Raw genomic sequence first — 16,078 nt, 5'->3', positions numbered from 1 at the left:
GGAATCCTTAGTTTCTAATTAAATGAAATTTTTACAAATTTTTTTTTTTTTTTTTTTTTTTTTTTTTTTTTTTTTTTTGGAGACAGAGTCTTACTCTGTCACCCAGGCTGGAATGCAGTGGCACAATTTTGACTTACTGCAACCTCAGCCTCCTGAGTAGGTGGGATTACAGGTGCCCACCATTACACTCAGCTAATATTTGTAGTTTTAGTAGAGATGGGGTTTCATCATGTTGGCCAGTCTGATCTTGAACCCCTGACCTGAAGTGATCTGCCTGCCTTGGCCTCCCAAAGTGCTGTGGGATTACAGGCGTGAGCCACCATGCCCAGCCCAAATCTTTACATTTTAAGTCACCTTTATTTTTAAAACCTTTTTATTTTTTAATTGAATAGATGGGGTCTTGCAGTGTTGCCCAGGCTGAAGTGCAGTGGCTATTCATAGACACAATCATAGCGCACTACAGTCTCAAACCCCTGGGGTCAAGCAATTTTCCTGCTGGGACTACAAGTGTGGGCCACCATGCCTGACTTAAAACCTTATTTTTAAACAAATTCCAAATTATTCCTGCATAGATTTTATTTTTCCCCTCAACCAGACATTCATTTTGTTTAATGCAGTCATCTCTAATTCCGAATGTGTGGTTGCCATATCACTAAACCTTAGATTATACATATCATATTAAACACAGTTTGTTCAGGACTAAAATAGTGTTCCTGTTAACTACTCATGTTATCTTTATCTTCCCTGTGCAGAGCCCTGCATTCTCCACTCTTCTTCTCTAACACCTGAAGACTTTTTAGAAAACACAACATAGGGCATTCTAAATTGCTTTGCAGATGAGCAGATTTTAATTTTTTATTAATACTGAACAGTAAAATTATAACTTTATCAAGTCTAATTACATATATTATTGACAATTCTGGTATAATGAAATTTTTAGTTCAGTAATAAAGATCTAAATAAAGCCTCTAAGATAAGACTTATTTCACATACTTAGTTTCAATTACCAAAAAATGCTTATAAGTTGAAAATTTAGGAAATACAGAAAAGTATAAAGAAATTTAAAATGTTTTCTGATCTCAACACTTAAGGAAATTAGCCACTGTTTTAGTATATTTTACAGTCCGTGTTTCCTGTGGGGACCAATAATTACTTTTTGAAGATTAACAACCAATCTCAAGGCATTCATTTCCACATTCTGATTCAAAGATAATTTATTAGTATTTTCATATACCAAATGTAATAGCAGGATACACATAAATTACTTTGTACATTTCCCAACTTTATAGTAGATTTTGTATCAGATCATTTATGCATAAGGACTTAGTTTCTTAACTAAGCCATGTCAAGTTTAGTAACACAAAGCTAGGTTTATATATCTCTTACTCAATGTATAATCAAGAAAAGTTAAGCATTACTCAGATGATCTTTGTTTAAGTGAGCATGCTACATTTGTTTTGTATATAGAAACTCCTCTGCATAGAACAAGAAAGGCTGTTAAGGTGTCCAAAGTTATAATGAAAGTGATAACCTGATGTATTGGTGGTAGGGAAGATTGATACATTTTGGTTTTAATGGATGTTTTGGTTCATGTTTAGCAAAGTTTGTAAGTGGAAAGTTCCTGAGTTTTAATCTTCACCGAACAATTAGTGAAATGAAAAGTCCCAATTTTGTTGTATAAATCAGAGCTTTTTATTGTTGCTTATCTATTACTGGCTTGAAAATTAATTCCATATTTCGTCCTTTGCCTCTTATCTAGTGATTTCCTAGTACCGGACTACTTAAACCAGGAACAAGAAGAGACCCTTGTTCAATATGATCTTGGAGAACACGGTTTTGAAAGCAACTCCTCTGTTCAAATGCCTGTAATTTCACAGGTCTCCTCAACCCAGAATTGTGAAAGCACTTTTCCCTTGGGGTCTCTTGGTGGGCTGGCAGAAAAAGAGGAAGAAGTGCCAGAGCAGCCAAAGACCAGTGCTTGTGCTGAGGCAACCAGAGATGACCCCCCAAAATCAGAGCTGTCTTCTATAACTATTGAGTAATTTTGTGATTTGGCTTCAGTTTTGTTTTTTGGAAAGTGCCTGTGCTTGGTCTTGTACATTTAAATTTAATTTAATTTTTTAAACAAAAAAAGCCGGGTGGGAGGGAGGGAGAGATTGGGAAAGCATTTCCCTTTTCACTTGCTGAGCCCTGAAACTGATTTTATTTTTCATAACTGAGAGATTGCTTCTGTAAGTACACAATAACATGATGTTGAAACAGAAACTATGAGACTTAAGGAGATCTGGTTGACTTAAAACTTATACCAGTTTCTTCTTCCATTGTTAAAAGTAGGCTAACAACAGACCATTAGCTAGAGAGGAAATCTGATGATTATTGACCTTCCTGAGTTGAGAGGGTACATGAGAAACTAATTACTAAACAGCTTGTCAAATGGCCTGAGTAGATACTTAACGGCTGTACACAGGACATTGTATAATATTTTGTAAAGCCCGTTGTTTTTGGAAGTATTTATGGTAAGCTTTCTTAAAAATTATTAGGGTAAATACTTCTGAAATCCGGCACACTTTTTTTATTTTAAGCTTTGTCATTTCTGTTGTGATTTTTCATGGTGAAAGTTTGGTACTGAGATGGGCATTCTCTGTACCTTTATAGTACCACTCCAAAGGCAAAGAACCATGATTGACAACAGTCAAGCTGTGGATGAAATGACCAGGAACGGAGAATGAAGTATGTAAATCTCAGCTTCGTAGGAATTCTTCTTATATTGCTTTTCTGATTAAAATTGCTGTTTACCTGGTCTCTGAATGTTAATGCCTGACCATGTCATTGCCCGAATCAGTTTTCCCCTTGCCCGGTCAGTATGGTCTCTTGCATATATTGGCGTGCTGCCATATAAAGTAAAAATATTGGAGATATTCTATATTTTATGTATAGGTTTATGTATTGTTGGGGATGTTTTCATTGTGCTCTTTTGGACATAATGAAGAATTCTCGGTTGAGGCTACATCTTTTTTTTTTAATTTTTCTTTATTTAAGAGGATGGCATCTGTTGCCCAGGCCGCAGTATAGTGGCTAAGTCATAGCTCACTGCAGCTTCGAACTCCTGGGCTCAGGCCATTCTGTCTCAGCTTCTTGAGTATCTAGGATCATAGGCATGCTCCACCACACCTGGCTGACTTCGTTTTTATTTTTTGTGGAGACGAGGTTTCACTATGGTGCCCAGGCTGGTCTTGAACTCCTCGGCCAAGTGATTCTCCTCCTCTGGCCTCCCAAACTGCCGGGATCACTGCACCAGCCAAGGCTACATTCTTAACCCAACTAGATGGTTTACTGAATCCCATACGACAGCGATACGTTGTCCCTACATATTTTTAGACATTGCAAAGTTATTAAAAACAGTTACTATCGTTTTTACACAATGTAGACAACAATGTAAAAGATGAATATAGACTGTAAGATTTTCATCTATGACTCATAAATCTGGGAGAAAAAAGAAAATTGTTAAGACTAATGAGAAACTGAAAACCTTAAACTAATGAATATTACCATTTCTGCTGCTGAAAGTGTGAAGCTTTTCTGGTCTGGAGTTGAAATTTATATGATCCTCTAGACGGGTATACTTTTCATCTGGTGCCATTAAAGCGTCTCTAATACTGATCCTAAATATCTGTAAGTCCATGAACAGTGAACTTTGGAATGAGTTTCTGTGTAGATACCCAAAGTTTAATAATTATGAGAGCACCTGATTTGATTAGAAAAGAGACAGAAAATACAGTTCTTTAGTCAAAACACAAGATCTGAATTTTGTTCAGGTGCTAGACCATACTAAATGTATATATTTTTAATTATAGTGATTTGTTTCAATTTTTTAGATTGGCTAATTCTGTAATTTTTTCCCCAAAAACATGTGAAGAAAGGAAAAGTAAATTAAATTCCTTAGAACTGTTTTAGGTTAGGATTCTCTGTCTCTGCCTATATTCTGCAGTCCTTAACTTGTTTTCAGTTCTTTACCTCACTCATGAACTTGTTTTTACCCATGTGCTCCCAAACAGAGGTGTGTTCTCTTCAGGAGAACCAGCATACACAGGTTATGATAGGCTGCCACTGTTTATGCTTCTTCACTGATAGGGTTGAATTACTTTCTGCAGCAGACTAGAATACTTCATATAGTAATGCTGTGTCTCCACTGGAGAGGTCAGGAATTTTAATGTCACGTTGTGGTCTTTAAAAACTGTTAGGCCTACCAATAGATAAATCTCAAAATTAATTCTAAAATCTGTATTGACAAGAATAGGTAAAATTATCACCAGGAATCATTGTTACCGTTAGTTCCAAGAGGTTTTTTTTTTTTGGTTTTTGAAAGAGCAAGAGGAAAGAAATAAGAATAAAGAAATGTATAAGAATGGTTTGCAGATTTATTGGTTAAAAGTGTTTTTTAGTACATCCCTGACCCTGAAAACTTCACATTCAGAGATCCAAGCACAGTTTTGGTAGCTCTAAGATATTCTGTGTTCTCAGAATGAAGGATTACCCATCACTGGGTATTCCTTCCCAAGTAGAAACTTTAGATTTTCACTGGTAATTACAAATTGCCAAGTTTTATGGGAAATCTGAATATACTGTGAAAATTCATATCTGGTTAGTTATCTGCTGCCCAGATCTTATCAATACCAGTAACTAACCAGAATTTACCATAAAATGATACAAACAAAGGCCTTTTTCTATTTCAGTGAGGGTACATTTTTCTTGATACATGTGCTTCAAGGATATTGGATCTGTTTATGGATCTGTTTTAGGAAACAGATTTGCAAGGGATAATTGTATATATAGTAGTATTTAGATTTATTTCAAATTCATCTTAGGGATGCCTAGATGCATAATTTTTACCAGGACATATTGAAAATATTGCAAAGAGATAGCCAGTTATATTATCCCATTCATTAGAAGTTACCAGTATAACTAAACATAAATATTCCAGTTTAGAGTACTTAAACGTAGCTATCTTTCTTAAAGCCAGGAGGGTAACTTTGTGGTATCTAAAGGGCTTAAATTTCAGAATGCAGAATAAATTGCCTTTTTAAAACCAAACATTTTATACAAGAAAAGCTTTTATTTTCAGTTTTTTAACTACCAAATAGGTGTGATGTACTTTAGAAGTAAACAAAAAGATGTTCACCCATGATAATGGATGTTAAATCTCCTGCAGTTGTTCTTCTCATGTTTAAAGGGTATATTCTCATAGTGGAAGCATCTAGCATGTCAGTGATTTCATCTAATTCAGAAACAAAGGGATTAATATTGGTCTTTATTTTTTGGTATTTTAAGTTTTATATAAATGGATGCAGATGGAGATTATCACCCACAAATATATTTAAGTGGATTTTTCTCAATTTGAATTTCAAGTAATTTTTTTATTTCAAGTAATTATGCATTTAGTTACATTGCCGGTTTTTTTAAGTTCTCAATTTCAGTAAGACAAAATATACTAAAATATTTAAATAGCTTCATTCAATCTTACATTTTGACATTTCAGCAACCATTCTGGCTTACAGTAATTAGGCCCCTTGTTATGAGACATGCCCTTTGTTATTAATAACTAGCAAAAAGAAAAACCTTTCATCTTGTTAAAATACTTTACCAAATGAAATAGACTAGTTAACACATCTAAAGTCCATAATTATTGGTAACTCAGTTACCTTCTAACTAAGGCTAGTTCAGGAGACTCTCCCAGTTTATAAATGGTTCCCTTGGGAGCCTTTGGAAGCTATATTAAATATTTCTTTATTTCTTGTTTTATTCTCTTAATCTAAATAGAGGCCAGTTATCTATTTTATCCATTTTTATCTTGAAGATTCTCAGATTATGTTTTAGTCCCTTTTAGCTTTAATAGTCCTTGAAAAATACATTACTGTATAATGTAGTGGCAATTCTGTAACACACAGAGAATTACTCTTATTACTTGAATGAATCCTAAAATTTTAATATTTTAGCTGAAAGAAGTTTGAGATTTGTGGAATTGATGAACAAAAGAATTAGAAACTTTCATATGGTACTTTGTTTCACTCATCTGCAAAGTATGAAGTTGTAATTCTGAAATATACATCCAAGTGAATGAGAATTAAAAATTTTCTGAATATTAATACTAACTGGGAAAAACAGAAAACTAGTGTGAAGTTTACAGTTAGAAGAAACAGACCCAAAGTTGCCAAAAGGTAATAAATAAATGTAGTTTTCACTGTAAGTTATTGATGTAAGATGCTTTATTTGTAATATATTTAGATTTTGAAAGTTATTGAGAGATGAATGTATAAAAGCTAAATTTTCTTTTCTGAAGCAGCGAAACAAAATTGGGGTAACAAGGAAGCTCTATGGTGGCAAACATGTCTGTGAGGAATATTAAGCACACTCCCACAGGCTTTAAACTCAAATCATGAACATTTAAATTAAGTCGTTCCTTATTTTGCCTATACCCATTTTTACCTTTCAGTGTCGTTTTTGCTTGACAGAGTATGGTGACAGAGTGTTTTTATTTGGAAAGTCCTCAGCAAGATGAATTAGCCAAAAGCAATAATGGTTCAGATTAAACAATGAAGTGGAATTGATTCAGTCCCAGGCCCAACTAAGGAACAGTTGCTCTCTGGGTGTCTCATTTTAGATGATCGATAAGTTGAGATGTTGTAATATTTATGGGGGGTTAAGCCTATGTCAATTGTGGGATGAAGACTGTTAGTACCACTACCATCAGTAGTCATACTTTTTTTTTAAACTTTTTACTAAACTAATACTAGACATTTCCACTCTGTCATAATTATATTTTTATGACAGGAAAATAAAAACAGTTCCATGTTTTTATAAATAGTCTCTGCAAAGATTTCAGATGTTATTGGTATCCCGGTTTGGCAGTATCTGAAAAATTGAGATTGCCTTTAAAGTGTTCATGCTACTTTTACTTAAGTAAACCTCCACTGTATAAGACCCAGGCCGGTTCCAACTAATACCAAGGTTTCTATGCGCATAATAGTTTACAAAGAACTTAAAGACTATGGATTAAAAACAAAAATTTTTTTAACTTTAAAATTTTTAATTTTTGTTCAAAGTATCTGGTTTATAAAGTCAAATTCTTTTATTATTTCCTTTCTCTTTTAAGTTGACTGATTTTGCTGATTAAGCGTAAAGTCCCAGGCACAGTTGTGATGACGTACTGATAAAATGGGTGCCTAGTGGGTTGAGGAGCTCCAGTGTCAAGACTTTTATTAAATTGCCCTTGTTTTCCCAAATGCCAATCTAGCCGTATTTAGATTTCATTATTCAATAAAACAGATTAAAAATCATCCCATAAATGAATGTTGAGGTTACCAAAGTACATCACCTGCTGAGGAAGGAGAAATCTTCCTGCTTTAAGGGAGCCCTGTCGTCTCTCCTTGACACGTTGTTTCCCTTGGTATTAGTGGAAGCTCTGTTCAAGATGGGAAGCCTTTCCTGCAGTTCTTAGAAACACCTGCTTTCTAAAGAGAGCCTTTTCTAGGATTAGGTTATGTGTGTTTTCTCTAGGAGATTTTTTATTTCAGTTACCAATTTAATTTTCAAGTTGACAGATGCTATGTGAAGTCTCTCATACTGAGAGTAGTCCATTAAAGTTTTGAAAGTTGCACTGCTTTTCATCTTTCAGGTACCTGAAATGAATGACATCAGGTGTTTGGAAGGAGTAAGATCGTAAACTTTATTCATTTTCTTCCTTGTACAAAGTGATGACTTCTAATGCTTATATCTCAAGGTATTTTTTAAAAAAGCAACAGTCCCTAATAGAGTAAAATTTGGTTTTGGTCCAAGTTCCCAATAATATATTTAATGTTTCTGTTGTTACTGGTGCCTCCTGTTGCATCAGATAGAGATTGCCTGCCTCTTTGTAGGGCACCCTTGTGGCACCTTATGTCCAACTTGGAGGATAGTATATGGCTTCTTTGTGCCTCTACTATCTTTTCAAAAGCCATTTTATAAAAATCCTAGGTAGCCTATTTTAATATTTAAATATATATATTTGTGAAAGAACTTTTACAACAGACTTTTTTTTTACTTTAAAATTCCTGTATTTCCATTTTTAAGAGTAAATTTAATCTCCAGGATATAGAAGTGTCTTTTTTCCAGAGAAGCATAATGAGAAAGTCAGATTGAGGTAATAGACCAGAATTAAGTGATAGAAGAAGCTGTTGTTTGGTTAAAGGACACAGGTTTGAAGGAAAAAAATTTTGATGTAACAAATTTTTAAATAAAATTTTGTTTTTGTTCTGTAATTTCATATTTGCTGCTACAGTAGCTCAATATTTTACAGGGCTAACATAAATCTGGCTCCATTTAAAAACTGGAGTACTTCCTAGTGCAGCCAGCCTAGGCAGAAACTGTACACATGGTCTTCCAGCTGGGTGACTGATGGTTTTGTGTAGCTGATGCATGCTTTAATATTTGCCTATAGCCCTGCAGCAAGGAAGTCGAGGTGGGGGTACTTTTTTACCCTGCCAGTTATAGCATTATGATTCTTTCTGGGCACTGGCATTTTGTGAAACTCTCAAGGGAAGGTGATGCAGGGGAGAAAATGTGAATTAAATTACATAGATGGGTGTTTTTATGTCTTCTACCCCTTTCCTAGAATTAGTACAACTCTTAACTGTGCCAGTCCCCAGTTCACCAGCTTTGTATCCAGTCGTCATCTCATTCAAGTATGGCTTTACTTGGTGACACTGGCCATAGCTAAATTACTTGGCATGTTTGACTTTTGACAATAACAGAAATTGTTTTGGATTTTGTTTTATTTCCAAAAAAATGTATACAATGTCAGAACTTCACATTTTATATACTAGTATCTGGCTATTAGTATTTTACAGGAACCATAGTTCTTGGTGACTACATATATATATATATATATATATATTTTTGTGACCTTTTTTGTAAACTAAGTGCCGTTTCAACGTTACAATCATTTTTAGAGTTATTGTAATCAATGTGAATATCATGTTTTTTCAAATCTGTTCTGAGCCTATAGTGTTTGCTTTGTGAACATAAGTGTATTGTATATATTCTGTATAGTTATATTGTACTGAAATTAGCTTGTTTGATATAAGGAAAATATGTATTGAGTACCTTTTTGCTAGCCTGATTGTTTAATCTTTTTAAAAAAGGTTTAAACTTTTTTTAAAAAAAAAAAAAATTCTTTAAACTGGCCTTTATTACATGGTCACACATAAAGTTGCAGTTAGGAAAGGGATGGGCAGGGAAAAACTAGTTTTGAGTGTCTTTAGATAGAAACATGAGACTAAGGTTTGGTTTTGTTTTCGTTTTCTCATTAAAATATCTTATGCTTTATGGAATAAAACTTCCTGCTGTTGTTATTTATTGTTTGCTGGGCGGTGGTGTTGGCTGAGGTCATGTGAGTGAGAAAAGGCATCAGAGTAATTCATTACTTAAATAATTATCTACTTAGAGTACACAGAGTAGAGAGGGTTACATTAGACAGCACATGTCAATTTTTGGTGAAGTAGAGCTTAAGTGCAAAGAACTCAAAAACACCATACCCCAACTTGGAAGGAGAGTATAAAGGCAGCTAGTTAGACGAAGTCATCCAATCCTAGAGCTATTGAATCAGGTTCTTGTATAAAGCTGGGTACTAATGGGTGGGTTGCATCTTTCAGAGTTGCTCTGATTCTTTCTGAAGTCGTATTTTATTGACTAGAGACCAATTGGTGCCATTTCGATGATATCTTACAACCAGGGAGTGAAAAGCAGGTACCTAACAGGGGAAACAGCTCATTGCATAGGTAATGAGTCCATGAGATCCTGAGGAAGGAAAAGTTTTCTAACTTTAGATTCATTGATGTGGATTTTGACAATACTGGTCTTTAGAATGACAGTAACAGGCAAAGAAAATTATTTTATTGACCTCAAGCTACCTGGATCATTTTAGAATTAAGTTCAGAGAGGAAGAGGGTAAATTTTAAGAAGCATACTCTTTCATTCCAGTGTGTTGAGCATTTTTAACAATTTGCCAAATCATTCAAGGTTAGAAAATGTTGAGTTCTTCAGTAGCCTTGACTACAGATGATGTATATAAGTATAGAATGAAGAATTCAAAACAGATACATCCTTGCCAGCCATGGTGGCCCACATCTGTAATCCCAGCACTTTGGAAGGCTGAGGGAGGAGAATCACTTGAGTGCAGGAGTTCAAGACCAGCCTGGACAACATAGGGAGACGTTGTCTCTACAAAAAAAAAAAAAAAGAAAAAGCTGGGCCTGTGGCATGCACCTGTAGTCCCAGCTACTCAGGAGGCTAAGGCGGGAGAATTGCTTGAACCTGGAAGGTCAAGACTGCAGTGAGCTGAGACTGCACCACTGCACTCAAGCCCAGGTGACAGAGTGAGAACCTGTCAGTTGACTTTGCATACTTGCGTATAAATTGTGTACCAGAAAGATTCCTTTCAGAGAATGATACTAAAAGTAATGACCAAAGATGTGTATCTCCTCAACTGATAGAGCAGAAATTAATAGTTTGGGCTTTTTCTCTTTTGAACAGGAATTTTGGTTCTGAGAACTAAACTTCAGAAAATTAACAAAATCTACAGACATACCAAAGGTTTAAAGGGGGAGAACTTGCTTGTAACATCAAACCCCAAAATTTAATGTAATTCTTTTTTGGGAGAGTAAACTTCTATAGAGATAGAAAAACTAACACAGGGCATATTCAGTCTTAGAAAGTCAGTCCTCTTGAGCAAATAGATTTGTAACCAGGGTTTGAACACTTTTAGGGACAAAGGGAAAGCTGTTTTGTTGTTGTTTTCTTAAATTCTAATTCATTTACTTGGATTTTTCTGCAAAATTAAAAATTTTATACCTATCTATTTTGTAGATAAGAGAGTGGAGCTGGCATTAGCATCATTTTGCAAGGCTTCCTCACTTAATCTAACCATGCCCTTTCTTCCACACCTGCCTAATTTTTTCCATGACTAACATTTCTGGCTGCCTTTGGCTGGAAGTCATTTAGTAAGTGAGTGTCTCATTTACCAGAGATCCTTAAAATTAGGCTCAATATCCCACACACACCCCTAGTAAAGGGCCAGCTCAAATGACTTGGCCTTTGACCATTCTTGACATCTAGAGACCCTCTGTTGAGAAAGTTGCCTTAGGACATAGCAAGAAAATATTACACCAAATAAATGTTCTGTAGCCTGTTTTAAATGGGGGCTCAGACAAAAATGCTCACTTTGACAGTTCAACAGCAGTACACATAGTAGGACCTGTGTACATAACTTTCATCCAGGAACAGAATTCTTTGTTGAGTGCAAATGACTCACAAAATTAGTAAACAATCCTTTTCTTTCTTTTTTTTTGAGACAGTCTCGCTGTCGCCGAAGCTGGAGCGCAGTGTTGTGATCTCAGCTCACTGCAACCTCTGCCTCCTGGGTTCAAGAGATTCTCCTGCCTCAGCCTCCCGGGTAGCTGGGACTACAGGCACGTGCAACCACACCTGACTAAGTTTTTGTATTTTTAGTGGAGATAGTGTTTCACCGTGTTAGCCAGGATGGTCTCTGTCTCCTGACCTCGTGATCCACTCACCTCGGCCTCCCAAAGTGCTGGGACTACAGGCGTGAGCCACCACACCCAGCCTAACAATCCTTTTCATTTTGTTTTACAGTTTATAAAATGCTAGCACTTTTTAGCTATGTGATCTTCAGATACCCAGTAAGATAAACAGGAAAAGTACTAACAGATGTGTGGTCCACGTAAATGGTGCCCTTCCTGCCCATTACAGGGGAAAGATCCACTGAGGAATCAGGCCGTGAACAGGGCTGGAGTCTCTGTGGACTCCGCTCTCTCCCAGACTCTGTTCTCCCTGTTCCTGGAAGAACAGGAATTGGGGTTCTTTTGTGCATTGGCACTTTGTGAAACCTTTGAGGGAGGATAATGCTGCAGGGACATGGGAATTCTCCAGGTGGCTGTTTGTATCTCAGTTATCTTAAAGGAGAGCCATTGTAACTTTTTGTTACGGTGTGAGAATTGCTTATGACCATTTTCTAAAGATGTGCACTGGTTGATGTTTTCTCATGTGGTCTTATCTATTTAATACCTCCACAAGGGTTATCCTTCCCACCCCTGTTGATAACATTTTCCATTATTCATCCCTGCTGCTACTAGCTGAATTCGAGCCTGTGTTGTTTCTGGCCTAATAGCAGCACCAGCCGCCTTGGTGCCATTCCCTCCCTTCAGCTGGGCTTCCTTCCAGTCCATCCTTGGCGTTGCTACTGGAGTCATCTTTCTACTCAGGCCACTGCCCTGCCTAAAGCCTCCCAGCCCCCGCTTCCGCGGAACCCGCCCCTCAGTCCTCACACTCCCCTTCTACCTACCTCCAGTTTGAGGTTGACTCACTCCTGTAGATTCCCATAGCAGATTTTGTTTGGCTTTACCAAACCACTTCTCAGCCACACAGCCTTGCAAAATCTACCTCAGAGTAGTTGTGAGAATCAAGTGAGTTATATGTAAAATGCTTAAAACCATGCCTAGTATATTGTGACTACTTCAGAAACCTTGTCTGTTATTACAAGACGGGCATCACAGTCGTGTGTCTCCCTCACCTGATGACATCCTTGATGTCAGGGAATATGCCTTCTATGTGTATGTCCTCTGTAGTACCTGGTACAGAGAACTCAAAAACTATCAAATGAATGATTAGATGTTGCCAAGAAGTGGTCATAATCCCCATGTACGACAGTGCTTAGAGGTATTTACCCAGGAACTTTAGGACAGAATACCTAGAATTGTTTTCATTAGGCCGCCAGATGATTATACTCAACTCTCACTTCGGCAAATGTCTCAGAGTCTCACTCGTTTTTAAATGAGGGTCTGAAATAGAAGGCTGTATGAGTTATGAATTAATACTAACTTTAATCCTTCAGAACAACGGCTATCAGCCTGGCTAGAATTTCCCCAAACTGTTCTTTAGGACACTGGCATCTGCCGTTTTTCTCCCCTTCACGTGGTTTCCTCATCCATTAAGTTCATGTTAAGGATCACTTCTTAAGGAACCTTTCCCAGAGACTTTGTATTATGTTCACATAACGTCCTGCGCTTCTGTTACTATGGTTACTGACTAACAACAGCTGGACTAACCCCCATTACATTAAGTTCCACTAGGACAGTGACCCTGTCTGTTTCTTGTACCAGGGGGTCCCCGGGCCCAAGGTTGTTTGAATGAATGACATCTCTGCCCTTAAGGAGCTTATGGAAGTAAGCAGAAGTAAAGAATTACAGAAATACAACTGATAGAAATAACTTTGCCGTGAGAGAAACACCGAAACGTATACTTTGGAAATTTGAAGAAGAGGGAGACCTGGCTGCAGGGGTGAGGGAAGGTAGCATGGCAGAGGCACCACTTGAGCTGGGTCTTCCTTGGGAAGAGATGTGGGATTTGTACAGACAAGTGACGGAGAAGGAGATGACTCCAGGAAGGACTATGCAGCCTCAGAGGTTGAGGGAACAGGAGTGTAGCTTGCTGAGCCCTGCAGGATCCCTGAAGGGGAAGAGTGGAAGAAAAACCTTATCAACCAGACTAGCTGGCACCAGGTCAGAGGAGGTCTTCAGAGCTCCAGCTATATTTGGTAGGAAATCAAGAATCATCTCACATTTTCGAGCACAGAAGCATCAGAGTCGTCTCTAGAAAGATGAAAAGCAGATTAAAGGGATGCATATGGACTTAACTGAGACCCCTGAGTTACAACAGAACTGCGGGTAAGAACCCAGAAGAAGGGGATGGGAGCGGGGCTGGGAGCGGGGCTGGAGAGGAAGGCGTGTTGTGTTCGTGACATCGGGGCCGAAAGAGACACGGTAGTTGGGGAGAGTGGAGAGAGGTGGGCCTGATCTCCAGTCCAGGTGTCACCTCTGCACAGTAGAGAATAGCTGCTGTATTCTAAGCTGTAGCAACACCAAGTATGTGGCCTCCTTAAATGCTTAGGCAAACGCCCTTTTTTGTTGTTGGTTTTTTGACAGGGAACTGCCCAAGAAAATGGAGCAAGAATTAGGCCAAGTTCAAGAGTTGGGCTTCAGAATTAGGCTAAAGGAGAGATTTCCCCCTCCCCATGCTGCCCCCTGCCCCCCCCCCCCCCCCGCGGCACCTGCCCCGCTAATCCCAGCACTTTGGGAGGCTGAGGTGCGTAGATCACCTGAGGTCAGGAGTTTGAGACCAGCCTGGCCAACATGGTGAAACCCCAACTCTACTAAAAGTACAAAAAATAGGCGTGGTGGCGGGCACCTGTAATCCCACCTAGTGGGGAGGCTGAGGCAGGAGAATCGCATGAACCCGGGAGACGGAGGTTCCAGTGATCTGAGATCGCGCCACTGCACTCCAGCCTGGGCAACAAGAGCGAAACTCTGGCTCAAAAAAAGATGGCTTTTCCTGGACAAAGTCAAAGGAAGCCTGTTTCTCCAACACAAGCCAAGGACCCTGTGGCTCTGAGCTAGAAGCAGGTGTTTGCATCGCTTGTAAATTTTAATTTTTAAAAGAGCTCATTCTCCATATCCAAATTGTTGGTATCTGTGGGAATTTAAAATGCCACTTAAAAGACCTCTACCTGTCAGATCCCCAGACACATCTTTCCCAGAGAGGGTCTGGCTGACTACACAGCTACCGCTGCATGTAGGATGCAGAATGCCTACGCGTGCAGATGCACTTCACAGGTATGCGCTATGTTCTTTCAATAGATACGAAATGGCTTTCATAAGAATGTTTAACTGCCCTGGAGAAGGCCTGGGAAGGGGATGAGATCTAAACGGGCATTGTGCAGTTCAGGGCACTGATTCATCCACTGGTACCCAATATATGCCAGTGCAACCTGCCCCCCACCCCGGCCGCTTACCTGTGAGCATTCCAGGCCACTACATAGATACAGGCTGTCAGACATGGCAGGGATTTCCTTGTCTCAAGAGAAAGACTGGCACAGATGAGCTTTGGAGGAAGAGTTAGTTGTAACTTTACGTTGTGCTTTATAAGTACATGCACATATATCTACACAGACGCATAGACATGTATATAACTTATCTCAATGGAGAGCAGGGAAAACTGAAGGAGAGGCCTCCCTGGTTTAGTAAGAGAGAACCTTTGGACCCCTAGTCCTTCCCCATGTCATCGGAATGCTCTGTAACCACCAGTCATGCCCGCCCAAGTGCCAACTCCCAGAACTTCTCCCAGACCCTGATGGGGTTGGACGATAGGACCTTGTGCCTCCACCCGTGAGGCACATAGGAACAAGAGCCCTTCCACACAGAGAAATGGCTGTGCTCCGCGTGGAGCCTGCCGTGGCAGCCAGCCCCTGACTGGCCTCTGTTGACAGGCATCAGGTGTGGAAGGAATTTCCCCAATTTGCTGATTGTCTCTCCGCCTGGACCCTTCCAGGCACAGTCATTGGTTTGCCCCAGCTGTCCTGTGCATCAGTGGACTTTCCAGTTCCTCTTCCAGCGGAAAGCGTAGGCAGGGAGTGGGGCAGAGGGATGAGCAGAGCCAAGAGCAGGGAAACCACCGAGCAGCTCGGCTCTGCCCAGCAGCCCCCAGTCTCCAGGAGAACCAGCTGCCACCCACACAGCATGCAGTGCCCAAGCTCCAGAACCTTGGAGTGTGGGCCTTGTCCCTGGTTCTCCCCACATGGCATCTCAAGAGGCCACCTGTAGGTGCGGGAAGTGAGCAACTCTGTAACCTGTGCGCAGTGAGACACTAAGGCTCAATGCTTGCTTTCCAGAAGTTGTCCACAGTACCGTTCCAAGAATAGCCAGTGTCCATAACAGAGGAGGCTCGCTCATCTTAAGAAGGATGAAAAGCATCTGGGTGGCCATGGCAGGTCCCAGGTCATGTGGATCCAGAGTGACAGGAACGTGTGGTAAGAAACGTGCTTACCTTTCCAGAGCCAAAAACTCTTCCTTCAGTGGCTGAGTGCTGATAAAATGTTTACAAACCATTCAGCCATACCCTCTGCCTCTGGAAGGTTCCCTCCTTCCCCCTGTGGTAGACGTGCAGGCAGGAGGGCTCTCGGTGCGTGGGGATG

At 39.2% G+C, this 16,078-nt stretch overlaps 1 protein-coding gene across 24 annotated transcripts in view; it reads left to right on the top strand.

The window, feature by feature from the left end:
* The window catches only part of ZBTB44 (zinc finger and BTB domain containing 44), an 85,903-nt gene that overhangs the window by 65,000 nt on the left and 4,825 nt on the right, over positions 1-16,078 (top strand). For 8 of the 24 annotated variants that reach the window (XR_013404430.1, XM_015116127.3, XM_015116126.3 and 5 more), the window contains 2 exons: positions 1,760-2,038; positions 2,656-2,800. Coding sequence is in view for 23 of the 24 variants with exons in the window: in XM_015116127.3 (XP_014971613.1) it covers positions 1,760-2,038; positions 2,656-2,686 (310 nt within the window). In the remaining variant the exon portion in view is untranslated. Of the gene's footprint in view, positions 1-1,759; positions 2,051-2,655; positions 3,502-7,672; positions 7,813-11,387; positions 12,090-15,775; positions 15,914-16,078 lie in introns of those variants that run through there. The other 16 variants (XM_077964698.1, XM_077964685.1, XM_077964697.1 and 13 more) reach the window with 8 other exon arrangements.

This window comes from Macaca mulatta, chromosome 14 (genome assembly GCF_049350105.2).
Source record: "Macaca mulatta isolate MMU2019108-1 chromosome 14, T2T-MMU8v2.0, whole genome shotgun sequence".
NCBI lineage: Eukaryota > Metazoa > Chordata > Mammalia > Primates > Cercopithecidae > Macaca > Macaca mulatta.
This window is presented reverse-complemented; position numbering and strand designations above follow the sequence as displayed.